This window comes from Protomyctophum bolini (genome assembly GCF_963924005.1).
Source record: "Protomyctophum bolini genome assembly, chromosome: 9".
NCBI classification, from domain to species: Eukaryota; Metazoa; Chordata; class Actinopteri; order Myctophiformes; family Myctophidae; genus Protomyctophum; species Protomyctophum bolini.
The window spans coordinates 27,837,763-27,852,795 of record NC_137870.1 but is presented as its reverse complement, the minus strand read 5'-3'; the positions used below and the strand labels follow the sequence as shown (position 1 = coordinate 27,852,795).

The 15,033-nt window shown below is 44.7% G+C and overlaps 1 protein-coding gene across 1 annotated transcript; it reads right to left on the bottom strand.

Annotated features, from left to right (window-relative positions):
* Positions 1-3,854: 3,854 nt before the first annotated feature.
* Positions 3,855-5,891, bottom strand: LOC308321161 (glutamine--fructose-6-phosphate aminotransferase [isomerizing] 1-like; the record flags this gene model as incomplete). Its single annotated transcript, XM_080771995.1, has 1 exon — positions 3,855-5,891. One exon carries the CDS (start codon positions 5,889-5,891, stop codon positions 3,855-3,857), a length of 2,037 nt encoding a protein of 678 aa, XP_080628121.1.
* Between the last annotated feature and the right edge of the window lie 9,142 nt (positions 5,892-15,033).

Genomic DNA, 15,033 nt, shown 5'->3' with positions numbered 1-15,033 from the left:
ACCCTGGCTGGTAGTCCCGCCTAGCAGTGTGCCGTGGGTTCGACGGCCTTTACTGCCATGTCACCACCCCATCTCTCTCTCCAGCCTACTGTCTATCCCTCTATAAAAATATATATAAAATAAAGGCGAAAGCCTCAAACAAACATTAAACTGGACCTGAGTTCTGTGCTTTTTTCTGTCTACCAAGTACAGAAAAATACCGTATTGCTCCCTCGTACTTCCGCACATCAGTTATTGTGTGGAAGTATGGGGGAGGAAATGATCAAACGAACCTCAACTCAATATTCCTATACTCCATAGAAAGCAATCAGAATCATTAATCACGCCGACTACTACGCACCAAGAAAGAAAGAAGGAAGAAAAACAGCTTTTTATTCAGTCACACATCCTAAAATGACATGATCTTGTAGACCTCACTACAGCAGTTATAATGTACAAAGCACATAACAGGTATACTTTTAGAGGATTGGGCGGCTTTAAGGGGACTAAAGGCAAAAACCAACAAAAAAGGGAGATTTATAAGTGTCAGAACTGAACTGAGAAAGTGTAACTCAATTAATACATTTAAAATAATGTATCTAAAACAATAGATAAGTATAGATTAGAACATTATTATAATTTAGTATGATATCTATTAATCATATCTTATGATGAAGTACATATCTATTATGACAAGTAATACTATAACCGTATAATAATCGTATAATAACATTTCTTCTCACGTGCAAGTAATACAATTCGTCTTCTCCTGTCGTGTCTTTCTTTTTTCTTTTTTTCTTCTCTTCTCTTTTCTTGTTTGTTTCTTTTCTTCCTTTTGTTTTCCTTTGTTTGTTTTATGTCCCCCCCTCTCTTGTTTGTATTTCTTCTTTTTATTATTCTCAAAGTCTGCTTGGTGTTAAAGGCATATAGGCAAAATAAGCCAGCCTTCAGCCTAAACCTTTTTGGTCTTTACAAAAGTTGTAAGAAGTGATGAAATGAATACATTTAATGTACATTCTATAACCAAAATAAACTAAACTGAACTGAACATTGAGGGGGCAGAAAACAGCCCAGTCACGTGGTTCATGTAACTCATTTGTCACTGTAAAGCCCTTAGACTCCAATGCATTCCGTAAACTTCCAGTTTAGGCCTTTGTCTCTATTCGCCAATAGAAGTCTATGTAGAAGAGCCGCCATTGGACCCCATGAAGTGAACGGAGGTGTCATAACTCTGCTCAGTGAAACGTTGTCAAACGTCATGACATCAGGAACAAACAAATCAGTCAGATCCATATATGGAGCACAAAAGGGGCATGCTGATGACATCAAGCTCGTCCCCTGGGTCACAGAGGTTTTTCGCTATGGAAAATAACATTGGGTCATCTTAGAATCGAATATATAGGAATTGTTTTCCAAGAATAAACACAATTCCCTGGTGCTGTTGTCAGGGAGGTGACTCTGTATTGTTTACAATAGTCAGTCACTCATATTTGATACAGTCCCCCCCTCCTCCCAGTATTGGGGCAGGTTGACATGGTGTTCTCTATGGGTTTTTTTTGTCACTTACATTTTTATAAATTCTTGAACAAAATCCAAAGAAAACAATAGCAAAAGAAATGAACACACATACGGTACAAACAAGAAAAATAGAAATGAAAACATTTAATAAAATCGACAATGCGTATCAAAACTTACATTATACATTATATCACATATTCCTAGGCTTTTACTGTTGTTCCTCATTCCCTTATTCTTTCTATTCAGTCCTAACTGCTGTCCATTTGGACCATTTGTGTTCTCTATGTTTTAATGCATGAGAGTTTGTTTTCTTTATTATTCGAGTACCTGGTTCATACAGCCACAGCCATGTTTCATGAACCATTAGTTGAGAGTTAGGGCACCATGACATTCAGCCCGAGAAACTATTGAGTGATTGAAAGAATAACACATTAGCAATCACGGTGTGAAAGCTAATGGATGAGATGGAGAATTATTTATTTTGTGTGATGAAAGGGGGCGGGAGGGGATTCTGATTTTACGGGGGCCAGTTTCGAATTGCAGCCGTCCGTAGGTGCCCTTTGAAAAAACGGTTTTGTTTGCATGTCTTAATGGCTGTTGGTAGGGCGTTCCACATTTTGGCGGCATAGGAGCAAAATTAATTTAGTCCCTTGTTTGTGCCGAATCTGGGTTGCACATGGTTTGTTGAACTCCCTGATGATAATTAGTGAAAATATCTAATATCTACAAGTGTAGATCTGCTCATTTCACTAATTTAAAATAGGTTAGGTAATCATAACTGATGCAAAAGTTTGAAATAAACTCTCTCTCTCTCGTTGTCAATGTAGCTGGCTAACCCGGTTGCTAACCAAACAAACACGGCCAACGAGCACTACTAGCATGTAAACAAACATGGTAAAATATGTCGGATGATGATGTTTCTAAAACCAGCAGGTGGCAGTATATGAGTTAAAACACCTGCGGCTTATAGTCCAGTGCAGCTTGTATGTATACACATTTGTTTTTTCCCCTAAATTTACCTGGTGCGGCTTATATTCAGGTGCGCTTTATAGTCCGGAAATTACGGTAAAAGAACATTGAATGTCATCAACAATGAATGGCCAGCTTTGAGTGATTGTGCAAACACAAACATTGAATGCCATTGACAATCAATGGCCAGTTTTGACAAAAGTGAGGACGCATCAAGTGACACGCTGTGAGCTTGTTCATTTGCTATTACTGAATGGATAAAGTGGTTAAAATGATTGTGATGCTGTATTAATACATTTTGCTGGGGGACCCCCTAGAACCCCACCCCTCCCCTTAACTCTCACAGTATACAAATGGAACCCTAATGGGTCCATTTGGTTGGTACCGTCAGAGTTACAGACATCACTGATATACACTACAGTAGTCAATGGGTATACTGTATGCACACAGAATAACTCTTCCTACTTCCGGGGAATCCGGAATCTCTTTCATTTAAAGGACTCGCATAACTCTTAGAGTGTACAAATGGCATCAGTTATACACCCGTGAGGGGCCATTTGGAACCCACTCAAGGACACTTTGAGACCCACTGGTGCAGCAGAGTGTTTCCAGTGAGCCCAACATGCACAATTAAATAGCAGCACCCTGACTCTGTTTGACCAGAACAGAGCCTTCATTAGTATCATCTGTTCCACCTGTGAAGGAATAGGGAAGAGGCCCAAGTTATTTCCAAAATGGTGTGTGTGCATAGAACCCATTAAATGCACTATTACGAGGCCTTCATACTCTCAGTGATGTCCTTAACCATTGACCACGCCTCCTTCTGGTTCAGATGCAAAACCCCTGTGCCTACAAAACCAAGGGGACCGCGGCGCTAGACCAGTCAGTGAACGAGGTGATAGCCCGAGAGTGAAAGGACTTGTTGGACAGTTAAAACAGATTGCTGTAATCCTGGTCACTAAACTGCCTCCCCCTGGCCAGCCTGATGGAGGGGAAAGGAACTGGTTGGAATAACGTGTTCCTTCCACGCGTTACGTCCAACCAGGGAAACTCCCCCCTGTCAGGTGTAAAGGAGCAACTTGGACACTCAGGCATGAAGGAAGCATGAGTTCAAGTCCGTTTCTCTCCCCATGTCCCCCATATATGGGGACTAGGTTGGTGGAGGGTGTGTAGAGCCCAGGATCACATTAGATGATTGACACAGGGGTGAAAAATGGGTTACAAAATCGTGGGATACAAAATATATATTTTTAAAAAAACAGAGTGATGTGTCGTGGTTGTGAGTGATGTAATATTGTAGTTTTCTTCAAACCTTTAGAAAATAAGCTTTCACCTCAAACTAGAGTATGAATAGGCCTTTACTGTCCACCAATGAGTGGACGAGTGGCTCACTCCACCGTCACAGACTTGGCCAGGTTCCTGGGACAGTCCACGTCGTAACCGCGCAGCACGGCCAGGTGGAAGGAGAGCAGCTGCAGCGGGATGATGCTTAGGATGCCCTGCAGACAGTCCACGCAGCGCGGCACCTGGATGGTGCGCCCTGCGTTCCTGATCGTCTCCTGATCGTCCCTGTTGCAGATCATGATGGGCCGGCCCTGCCGCGCCACCACCTGCTGCAGGGCGTTCTGGCACTTGACGTACGTTTGGTCCTTCATGATGATCATGATGACGGGCATGATCCCGTCCACCAGCGCCAACGGGCCGTGCTTCAGCTCACCTGCCAGGATGCCCTCCGAGTGCATGTACGTGATCTCCTTGATCTTCAGCGCCCCCTCCAGGCAGGTGGCATAGTGATAGCCTCGGCCCATGATCAACACACTCTTCTCCTGGTAGAGCTCCGTGGCCAGCTTGTGGATCTCGTCATCCAGGCCCAGCACCTCCTTAATGAGGTCCGGGAGTATCTTCAAGCCCTGGATGATCTGACGCCGCCTCGGCTGCATGGAGATGCTGTCGTCGCACATGAGCAGCGCAAACATGACCAGCGCCACCACCTGGCTGGTGTAGGCCTTGGTGCTGGCCACGCCGATCTCTTGCCCAGCGTTGAGGTGCACACCGCAGTCGGTGCCCCGGGAGATGGAGCTGCCCACCGTGTTGGTCAAGCCCACGGTCAGGGCGCCGCGCTCCTTGCAGTAGCGCAGCGCCATGAGCGTGTCGGCCGTCTCCCCCGACTGGCTGACGAAGAAGCAGACGTCGTCACGGTACACAGGCGTTTTCCGGTCCAGGAAGTCGCTGGCCAGCTCCACTGCGACGGGCAGCTCCGTCAGCTCCTCAATGATCTGCCGGGTGGCCAGGCTCCCGTGGTAGCTGGTCCCGCAGGCCACCAGGATCAGCCGCCGGCACCGCTGGATGGCCTTGATGTGGTCCTTGAGGCCGCCCAGCGTCACCGTGTTGTCCTCGAAGTTGATGCGTCCCCGCATGGTGTTGACGATGGACTCGGGCTGCTCAAAGATCTCCTTCTGCATGAAGGAGCCGTAGTTTCCCTTCATGATCTGCTGCAGCTCCATTTGCAGTGTCTGGATGGTGCGCGCCGAGTTGTCCCCGACCGTGCGCTTTATCCGGTGCACGGACAGACGCCCGTCTCGCACGACCGCCACGTCATCGTCCTCCAAGAAGATCACCTTGTTGGTGTGCTCGATGACGGCGCTGGCGTCCGACGCGAAAAAGTACTCGACGGCCACCTGGTCCTCGGGGAACAGGAAGGTGGGCTGGTTGTCCGTCTGGGGGATGGTGGTGCAGCCCATCTTGTCCTTGCCGGAGAAGTGGTACATGATGGGCACGTGGTCCATGGTCAGCTTGTGGTCACTCTTCACCCCGATGAGAAGAGGGCTTCCCCTCCGGGTGGCAACCGCCTCGCCGGGGTAGTGGACGCTCTTGAAGACCAGGGCGAATGCGCCGTCCAGCTGCTGGGTCACCCTCTCCACCAGTGTGGCGAAGGCCATGTCGTCACTCTCCCGGTTGTCGTACACATACTTCGCCAGCTTGGCGACGGTCTCCGTGTCGGTCTCGGATTCGAACTTGTAGTCCTTGCTTTCCAGGAACTTCCTCAGGTCCTTGTAGTTGGTGGCGATGCCGTTGTGGACCACGATGAACTCGTTGTTCTTGTCGGAGCTCTGCGGGTGGCTGTTGACGGCGCTGGGCGCGCCGTGCGTGGCCCAGCGGGTGTGGGCGATGCCCACGTGAACGTCGAGCACGGCATCCAGGTCCATGTCCCGCTGCTTGTGCACCTCCTCGTCCAGGGCCTTCACCTTGCCGCTCTGCTTGATCACGCGGATGGACCTGCCGTCGTTGCTGCTGCCGTCGATTCCGACGCCGGCTGAGTCGTAGCCGCGGTATTCCAGACGCCACAGGCCTTGGAGCAAGATGTCGAGAATCTCCCGGCGAGACCTCGGCACTTGGTAGTTCATGTACGCAAAGATTCCACACATGTCTGCAGCAACTGGTTCCGCTTCTGGTAAATAACTACAGGGTTGATATCTGGGGTTATGGTGGCAAAATCGGGAAAACCTTTATTATGAGAGTCAATGTCCGACCTCACATTGTGATTGGCTGACACGCATTGTCAATGCATCCAAATATAGAAATATAAGTATATATAGTTGAAGGAGTTTAAGTATCTCAGGGCCTCTGGATGCGAGTATTTTTATGTAGTTTTGAGGGTCGCAAGCGGTGCAGCCTCTCCAATGCACAGCTTTGTCTAGGAAGGAAGACACTGGAGCATCACAGACAGTTCAAGCTTTTTAATTCACAGGGTGCAGGTCAAAGGTCTGTCTGTCTGTCTGTCTGTCTGTCTGTCTGTCTGTCTGTCTGTCTGTCTGTCTGTGACACCATGTTGTTGATATCCCCAGACGTCATCATTGTGATGAAAGGCACCGCTTACTTCACACGAGTGTGATTCTTTTTATATATAGTTTTTTGAGGGGCGCTAGCACTATATGGAAATGATTTGATTGGCTGAGCACAGAATATGATGCATGATCATTTTTTAATGTTCTCTTCATAAACGAATACCATACTTATACAAGATTGGTGCTCAAAAGTAGTAGAAATAGCCGATCTACAAGCTCACAATGCGAGAAAATGAGAGAGAGAGCGAGAGAGAGAGAATTGGAGTCTGAGGGAGAGGTAAACTCCCCCCCCTTCTGAATAGTTGCCGGTGGCCCATCTGTTTATGTCTCAGGTTGTGGTCTTCCTCCCTTCCTTCATCACCCACTCAGATTCCAATAAGCCTGTAAAATAGGGGATGTTCTGGGCTTAGCCCCCTGTAGAGAACACTTCAGCACCGTTTATTGGAGGAGGGGGAGTGCATGGGAGGAAGAGTAGAAGAAAAACAACAAAAGTGGTGTGTGTGTGCATGCATGTGTGCGTGCGGCAGTGGGCGACACCATATGTGCCAGTCATGTGTTCTCTGCAGAGAGGGCAGAGGTTAGGAGTAGGAACAGGCCCCATTTAAGCGCTGTTAATCCTGGTGTGTCGGGAGAGGAGAGGCCCGGCTGCCACTGAGCTTTAATGGTGTGGCCCGCCAAGAGGCAAGACCACTGTGGTTAGAGGCATACATGGCATACCATGACACACACACACACACACACACACACACACACACACACACACACACACACACACACACACACACACACACACACACACACACACACACACACAGTTTGCAGTTTTACACGTACAGTATCAGTCCTGCATGCCTGTAGTGTATTCACAGGAATAAATACTGACAAAGTTGCTTGTGGGTAAGACATAGACGCACGCACGCACGCATGCACGGTATAGTACTTCTTGTTCCCCCCATGGAACTGACACACCTCTCTAGCAGAGCTCACACACATCTATTACAAGGACAGTACGTTCACCACAGAGACACAGCCAGACGGAACACGGTCTTCTCTCGCTTGTCAAACTGTTCAGGGGTCTGGAAGAAACACTGCTCAGATGTCACTGAGCTACAGGGCGGAGGGAGGGGGGGGGGGGTGTTCAGAGATAAAGAAAGAAAGTAGCATTTCATACGACAATCTCTAGGAACAAGATCTTATTCAATCATTCACTGACTTTTTAACTCTCCCGAAAAGTTTGTATGTCCTTAAAAAAAAAAAAAAGTACTTAAGTGGTTAAACACTTGAACCCCCCCAGTATGCTTATTCTGGTGAGGAACACTAGCCAAAAATAGCCGATCTGTAGATCGGGTTTTTTTGGCGAAGAGATTTGCTGTAGAACGCCACTGTTTACTTCAACGTTAACCGTCTTAATTTGAAAGGCTTCTCTCTCGGATACGGAGAAACAGGAAGTGAATTATCGCTATGTAACATGTTCGCAAATGTTATTTAATTCAACCAAAACATACATTTTGTAACCGATGATCATATCGCTTATAGGATTGAGCGGCAAATCAAGCTTGTTTTGATGCAAAATGCAGCCTGGAAGAAGAATCCGAGATATTACGATTCTAAAAACGGTGTTCTCATAGACAGCATAAGCCAGCGGAATTTTCACTTCTGTTTCTTTTCCCTCGTTTGTTTTCATCAAACCGGAACTGGAGTGTTACGAGTGCATACAGAACAGAGTTGTGAACCTTAATCAATTTATATTATAAAACACGTCCGAAGCCGATCTTGGCGACGCAGGTGTTTGGACCAGAAGGTGATCTCTGCGCTAAATGAGTTAAACATATGGGTATTCTAGGTGGTGGAACTAAATGCACCTTTGTGGATCGCCGTTGCACACCAATGCTGCCATGCACATCTGTAGAAGTAGAATCCACTGTATTCCTTCTCTTCTGCACTTACAACTTCCATCTATTTTAACTCAACGTACGTCGGGTGCTTTTTTCATTCAAAGCCAGACAAATCCCAGACCCTGCCCCCCCCCCCCCCCCCCCCCCCCCCCCCCCCCCACTGCACCCCTCCACTACCTCCAGCAAGACAGGACATTGCATTCAAAACACTATCACTTAAAAAGGACCGTGTTTGAAACCCCTCCTCACACGGAACGGTATGGCACGCATGCATGCATGCACTACCTGTCTGACTCTCTCTGGGCTCATTTATAATGGAAGAGGAGCTGAGTTTAGCTTGCTGGCATATTCACATTAGAGACCATTTCACCCTGCCCCCCCCAGCCTCTGTTGTGTCCCTCCTTGTTTGTCTACAAGGGGCTTTCAGACGTCTCACAGAGCCCCTAAGGGGTCTGCAGAGTGCTGAATGGTTTGGTTGGCTGGTTAAACTGCCGCTTCCAGAAACGTGGGTGTGGAGGTCAAGCTGTGTGCTCGGAGGTCAAACTCTGTTGTTTGGGTGCACAAATTGGACTGCTCTCCATGGGCAACACTGACCTGTCTGGGAGTTATGCATGTATGTAGTTTTGGTAACACTTTCCATGTCTTTTAATGCATTATAAACCTATACTTATAATTCAACTGTATAAATATAGTTATAATCACGCATAATGCTTTATTATAACAATAATCATAGCATTAGCATGACATTTATGGAGGAAAACCACGCAAAACATTTCTGCCTACACCTCCAGGAATGGCATTACTTTACTTAAAACACCCAATGACCACTTATAATAAGCAGACCTGGGAAGCATACTGTAGCAAGGTGTTAAGGCCTATTCATTTTTGATGTATTTTATTTTCCTCTCTCTCTCATTAATTCAGCTCAGTGGTATAGCCGTCCTACATCTGTCCTACATTAGCATTGCAAAGATTGATTTGTCCTGAATGTCATTTGGTAGGGCAGACTTAACATGTAAATAGAAATGATAAAATGCATATATAAGCCCTTCACGGAAACATGCCTGCATAATGTAGTTTGGGCTTGGGTGTTCCGGTAGGGGTTGGACTGCCTAAGCTCATTGCTAGTAGCGGCTTGGAGCAACACGAGAGCTGTCTGTCAGATGAGGAGACGTGGCCAGAGATCACTGCTCTATACTTGTCCGCGTATTATACCGTATAAGAGACTTGAGGCTAGTTTGTCTGTAAAGTTACTTGTAAATATTGGTAGTAGTTTGTAAATGTTGGTAGTAGTGGGTTGTGTTTTTTGGGCTTGGTTCTAAAGTGTAGTTCTTTATTTTGGGGCTTGCTGTTGTTGCGCCATCCTATGGGAGGGTTATCTAATAGTCCAATAAACAGGCTGTACACTTAAAATCATGGATTCACACGATCTGGCATTTATTGATTGCCCATAATTATCCCAAAATTGAATGGTCCTGTGATATACATATGAACAGCAAAGACACATATGAAAGCAGATACGACCTGTATACATCACGAATCAGATTCGATCATATCAGTCCGCAGATCGAGGGGCCCCTCGAAGCACAGTCCCGACGCTTGTCGGTCTTGGAGAATTCTGACGTGTCACTCTTTTTCCCAACACTATATACTAACAATCTTTCTTGTCACTCTGTGACCTTGCTTGGGCAAAACTCAGCTGCACACTCTGAAAGGCATGGTGCCTGCTTAAAGGGTCTACTTTCCCCCATCACTGTCTATTTTTTTGTTTAAGCCAGTGGTTCAACTTCTCAAACATTTTCTTGTCAAGGACCTCACGTTAATATGTATTTGTCTGCTTACCCCCATCTGAAAATATTTTGCCAAATTTAGTAGTCGATACATATACTGTAGGTTTAAAGGGCTCATGTATCCTAGTCGCTTGTTTCTCTTGCAAAACCTGGCAACACTGCTTGTCACTGCAGTATTGGACAGCAGAATGTCAAATGTCAGTCACCTCTTTCAGGTACAAAGTGCAACTGCAGGTCAGGAAGCACGCGTGAGAAGTATGTCTTCTAGGTCTCAGGGACTATGCTGTTTGTGCAGTGTGTTGTTTGGCAGACAGAAATCCATTTATTGTAGGTGAAGAGACGCTGTTCAGATGGTCAGACTATACTGACCTATCTCACTCCTGTCTAGTTGCCTCGAGTGTTATTAAATCTCTCTGTCTGTGATTCTATATCTCTTTCCTCTCCACTCTCTGGACTGGACTGAATTTATTTCTGTATGAACTTATGAGTTCAGTTCGGGCCCCCTGAGTCTCTCCTCTGATCTAATTCCTTGTCTCTGTCTCTGCTGCTGCCAGCCTGCCTGCCTCCCTGCCTCACCTCCTTCCAGCCAAATATCCATCCCATCTATCAATCCTTCCATCTATTTTTCATGTGAGCATGGCAAAGGTTTGGAAAGATGGGAGAGGATAAGAGAAGAGGGGCGATGAACTGTCCCGGTGAGGCTACACTGTGGCATCTCTCTATAACTATACATCTCTGACTGTCTCTCTGTCCCTCAGCCTGATTTTTCTCTGTCCCTCTCGTGCCGCCATTCCCTTGGTCCCCGTCTGCCTGAATAATGCATCGTTCAAAACCAGACACTCTCCTAGGTTTGTTTTTACTTTATTGCCTCCTCCGTCTCCTCTGTGGGACTGCAGGAGGTTGCAGGATAATGGCAGCACATGTGTTGTCTGTTCACTCTGATTAGTGTAACTCGGGCTTGTCGCCTTCTTTCTTTTTTCCCTTCCTTTCTGTTCCCTCTCTTCTGTGTCTGTGTTTCTGCCCTGTGCCTTCCCCCGTCATCATGCACCCCTTTGCTTTCCGTGTCTGTAGATTTGACCGGCTGAGGTAGAGCGAGCTTCCATCAGGTAAATGACTGAGGGATTATCCCGCAGTATTGTCACGAGTGTCCCTGCACTCTGGTAATGCAAAGCAACAACAACAATGTAGGATAATCTGCGGGTCATTATACAAGGTCATTGTACACTTTTGTTACCTGCTTCAAGGTTACTGGTATACAAGCCTGACAATGGGGCATGTGAAAGGTCATGCCCACCTGCCCAAAACGCAAATCGTCCATTATAAAATGATAGGTAACATTTTAAATACAGTTCTGTTCAACACTTTTTTTTCTTTCTGCACTTGCCCAGTCGGGCAACCTGAAAGCAAACTCCTGTACTGTATATGAAAAGATGCATTAAAGCTGCACGTTTTGGAGTGAATACAACTTTGAATTTTGAATTACATCTCTTATAAACCAAAGAATAAAAAAACAAAAAACATGTATTATTATTATTATTATTACCCTTATTATTATTATTGACTAAACCAATTAGTCTGATTAACCATTTAAGACCTATATCATACTCCATAGTACTAATTGACATTGTACAAAAATAGCAGATGTACAAGTTCTATACCAAGGTGATTGTGGTGCGGTGCCATTCCTAGACCAGGAACACTCAGTAGTGCATGCTGTTCTGTTCTCCCACATTCTCAAAGACATTATGTCATGTATTCAAGGGAAAGTATATGAATTCATTTATTTATAGCTTATTTTCAGCTAAAAGCAGTTTTTCCCTGTTGGAACACTGACCACCATTGTATTTGCTTGCTAGAGGACTTTCATGAGGATATTATTATATTACTCCCCTATAACTGCATGTGCGTGTTGTAGAGGGACAGCTGGTAGCTAGCACGCTACCACATTCTACCACATTGCTACAGCCAGCACAGCCAGTGTGTGTCAGACACTGATAAATTGGCTGGAGGGGCTATCTATTTGTAGTTTCAGTCAGAGCCTTTCCTACAAGGAGAAAGTGCATTTTGCTTACGTGTGTGTGGATGACAGACTACAACTGTATACAGATCGCATATTATTTGCTCGGAAATTTTGCAACATATATACTTCCATAGTTTTAAACAAATGTTTCTACTGTTTTTTTCAAGATTAATTCTACACTGGGTTTTTTTGTCTCCCTCTATCCCCTCTCTCTCTCTCTCTCTCTCTCTCTCTCTCACTCTATCTCTCTCTCTGATGATGACTAAAGCAAGATGACCTATCACCTAGTTTGTTGTGACTAGACATACAGAAGATTATGAAGACCTTTACGCACTCATAAGATGTCTCCTCTTTAATCCTATTTAATTGTCCCTACACGTCTGGACAGATCCCGGCTCAGCTCAATGGGAATAAATGGGCAAATAAAAAATTAAGAAAGAAAGAACTGAGGCTGAAGTGTACCTTTTGAGTGCTTGTTCTTGCCTGCTCATGGAGGTTAAATGGGGTCACAGATAGCGCTGCTCTGCCTGTCAAACATGAGGCTTCCTTCTGCTGAGCCATGTCACAACGTGCAGCTTGCTAGTGGTGGAAAAAGTACTCCGTGTTTTACTTAAGTAAAAGTAGCAATACTGCAATGTAGAAATACTCTGTTACAAAGTAAGTCTGGAATTCAAAATGTACTTGAGTAAAAGTACAAAAGCATTGGCATCAGAATGTACTTAAAGACAAAGTACCACAAGTAAAAGTACTCATTATGCAGAATGTCTCATTTAAAGTTTTGAAAATAGCAGATCTACAAGCTCACAATGCGTCGCACATCGCATTTATGAGTGAGTCGCCATTGTGTAGAATAGATCGTCAATTTTCAAATGGCTGTAATGTATAGGCCTGAAATGGGTAATGTATGTTTTGTAATAATAAAATCTAAATAGTAACTAAAGTTTTCAAATAATTGTAGTGGAGTAAAAGTACAATATTTGCCTCTGAGATGTAGTAAAAGTATTAGAAATTGGAAATACTCAAGTAAAGTACAAATAGTCAAATACCTAAAGATCTTACTTGAGTACAGTACTTAAGTAAAATAGTAAATGTACTTAGTTACTTTCCACCAGTGGCAGCTTGCTGTCCTGACGCAAGGTCTAGAGGCGGTAAGAGTAGCACTAAGCACAGGTGTTGTCTGTTAAACCTGATTAGTGTATGTGACTCAGACGTTCCCTTTTCCTCTCAACTCTTCCTACCGTTTGTCTTTTCTTCTTATTAGGCTGTTTTCTCTGCCCTCCATTCACCTTGTGTGCTTCCTGTCAGACAGTGTTTTGGGATACTTTAGCATGGGGCTGATATACAGTATTATGGTAGTGGTATGGTTTAGTATATCAGTGTCTATAAAAGGACATTTTAAAATAGCACATCACCTGAGGTATATGCACCGGCTGACACGTGGTGATTTGGAAAGACTCAGTGATAGTTTGGTAAACTTTATGGGCCCTATATAGCAACATACTGTACGTTTCTCAGAAGACTTTTTTAGACTCACGTCTTAATGGGTTCAAGCACGTTACATGCGTCGGACTCGGAACCACAAAATGGATATTGATGATGACCTGTTACTGGGTTACATTAGATAGAAAGAGACAGAGGCTTATCAGTAATAAAGTGTAGGCTACTTAAACCTGCCGTCCAGCAGGTTCTGCTGTTTTCTGTCTACCGCTTGCCTGATTCCATGTGAATGCAGCATAAGACGCCTGAGGGCGAGAACAGAACAGGTCAGCTCCAGGTATCAGTCAAAAGGGAGACATCGAAGAGGAAGGATGAATGGGGAACGATCAACATATGGAATGACAAAACAGGTTCTGACATACTGTATATACATAATATTGATGACATCAGGGATCTCCTATATGGGCTTACTATGACGTCCCTGATGATGTCACGAGACCTGTGCACCATATATGGGGGCTTTTCAGTGATACATTGACGGGAAATGCATGATTCCATAGTTAACTGTGACCTTCGGTCGCAAATAGGATCCGAATAATGGTTAAAAATAGTTATTTTTCTGTGCACGCAAACAATATGCGCTTTTGATGCCTCCCAGCACGTCAAATTGATGTTGTGCCAATTCAATATACAGGTATGGATAATAATTTGGCCACGATGAATGTGAAGGTTCTGTTGAATTGTCATGAATTTTGATTGTAAGCCGTGTGCATGCATTCCACTATGTAGGTCAATCTACTATCTGATTCATGTTATAAATAGCGCTGGGGGACTGTGCTATATAAGCAAACGTTTTGGTCTAGTTTGAGACCAGAACATTGAAACGTTTTTCTTTGTTAAAATGAGTGATAAATATAGCTCCATGGGCTATTCCAGGGGTTTTCAACCGGTGGTCCAGGTATTGCAGGTGGTCCCTGGCCATGCATTAAAAGAAAACTAAAAAAAACGTTATTTTTAGTTTTTTACTTTTAATAACCTTCAGGAGTTCTTACTGTATGGTGTGTGTGTGTGTGTGTGTGTGTGTGTGTGTGTGTGTGTGTGTGATATGAAATGTGAGATTACCATAATCACAGTAATCCTTAATCATATTCCATCATATTAAAACAAAATCACTGTATTTTTTTAGATATTATATTGATATTATAGCTATTTTCTCCAGCTCCCTGCAGGTGCATGAACCCCCCACCACTATTGTGTGGGGTGGGTCTATGATGGACCCGCCACACACAATAGTGGTGGTCCCCAGGTTGCTCTTAGTCAGGATGGTGGTCCCTGTTGAAAACCCCTAGGATATTCTGATAGTAATCATTGTATAGTGTGTGTTCAGTAACAGAGGTCTCTGACTGTCTCTCTCTAGCTCTTAAGTAAACAGAAACTGGTTTATTAAAGAACCGGAGAGATGGGGAGACCCCTGTTAATGAACAGACACTCTAGTCTAGTCTATAGCAATGATTACTGTCAGACCTTTAAACCCATACATGCAGTATCACTTGAGGTGCATTTCCACTGTACAGTGTACA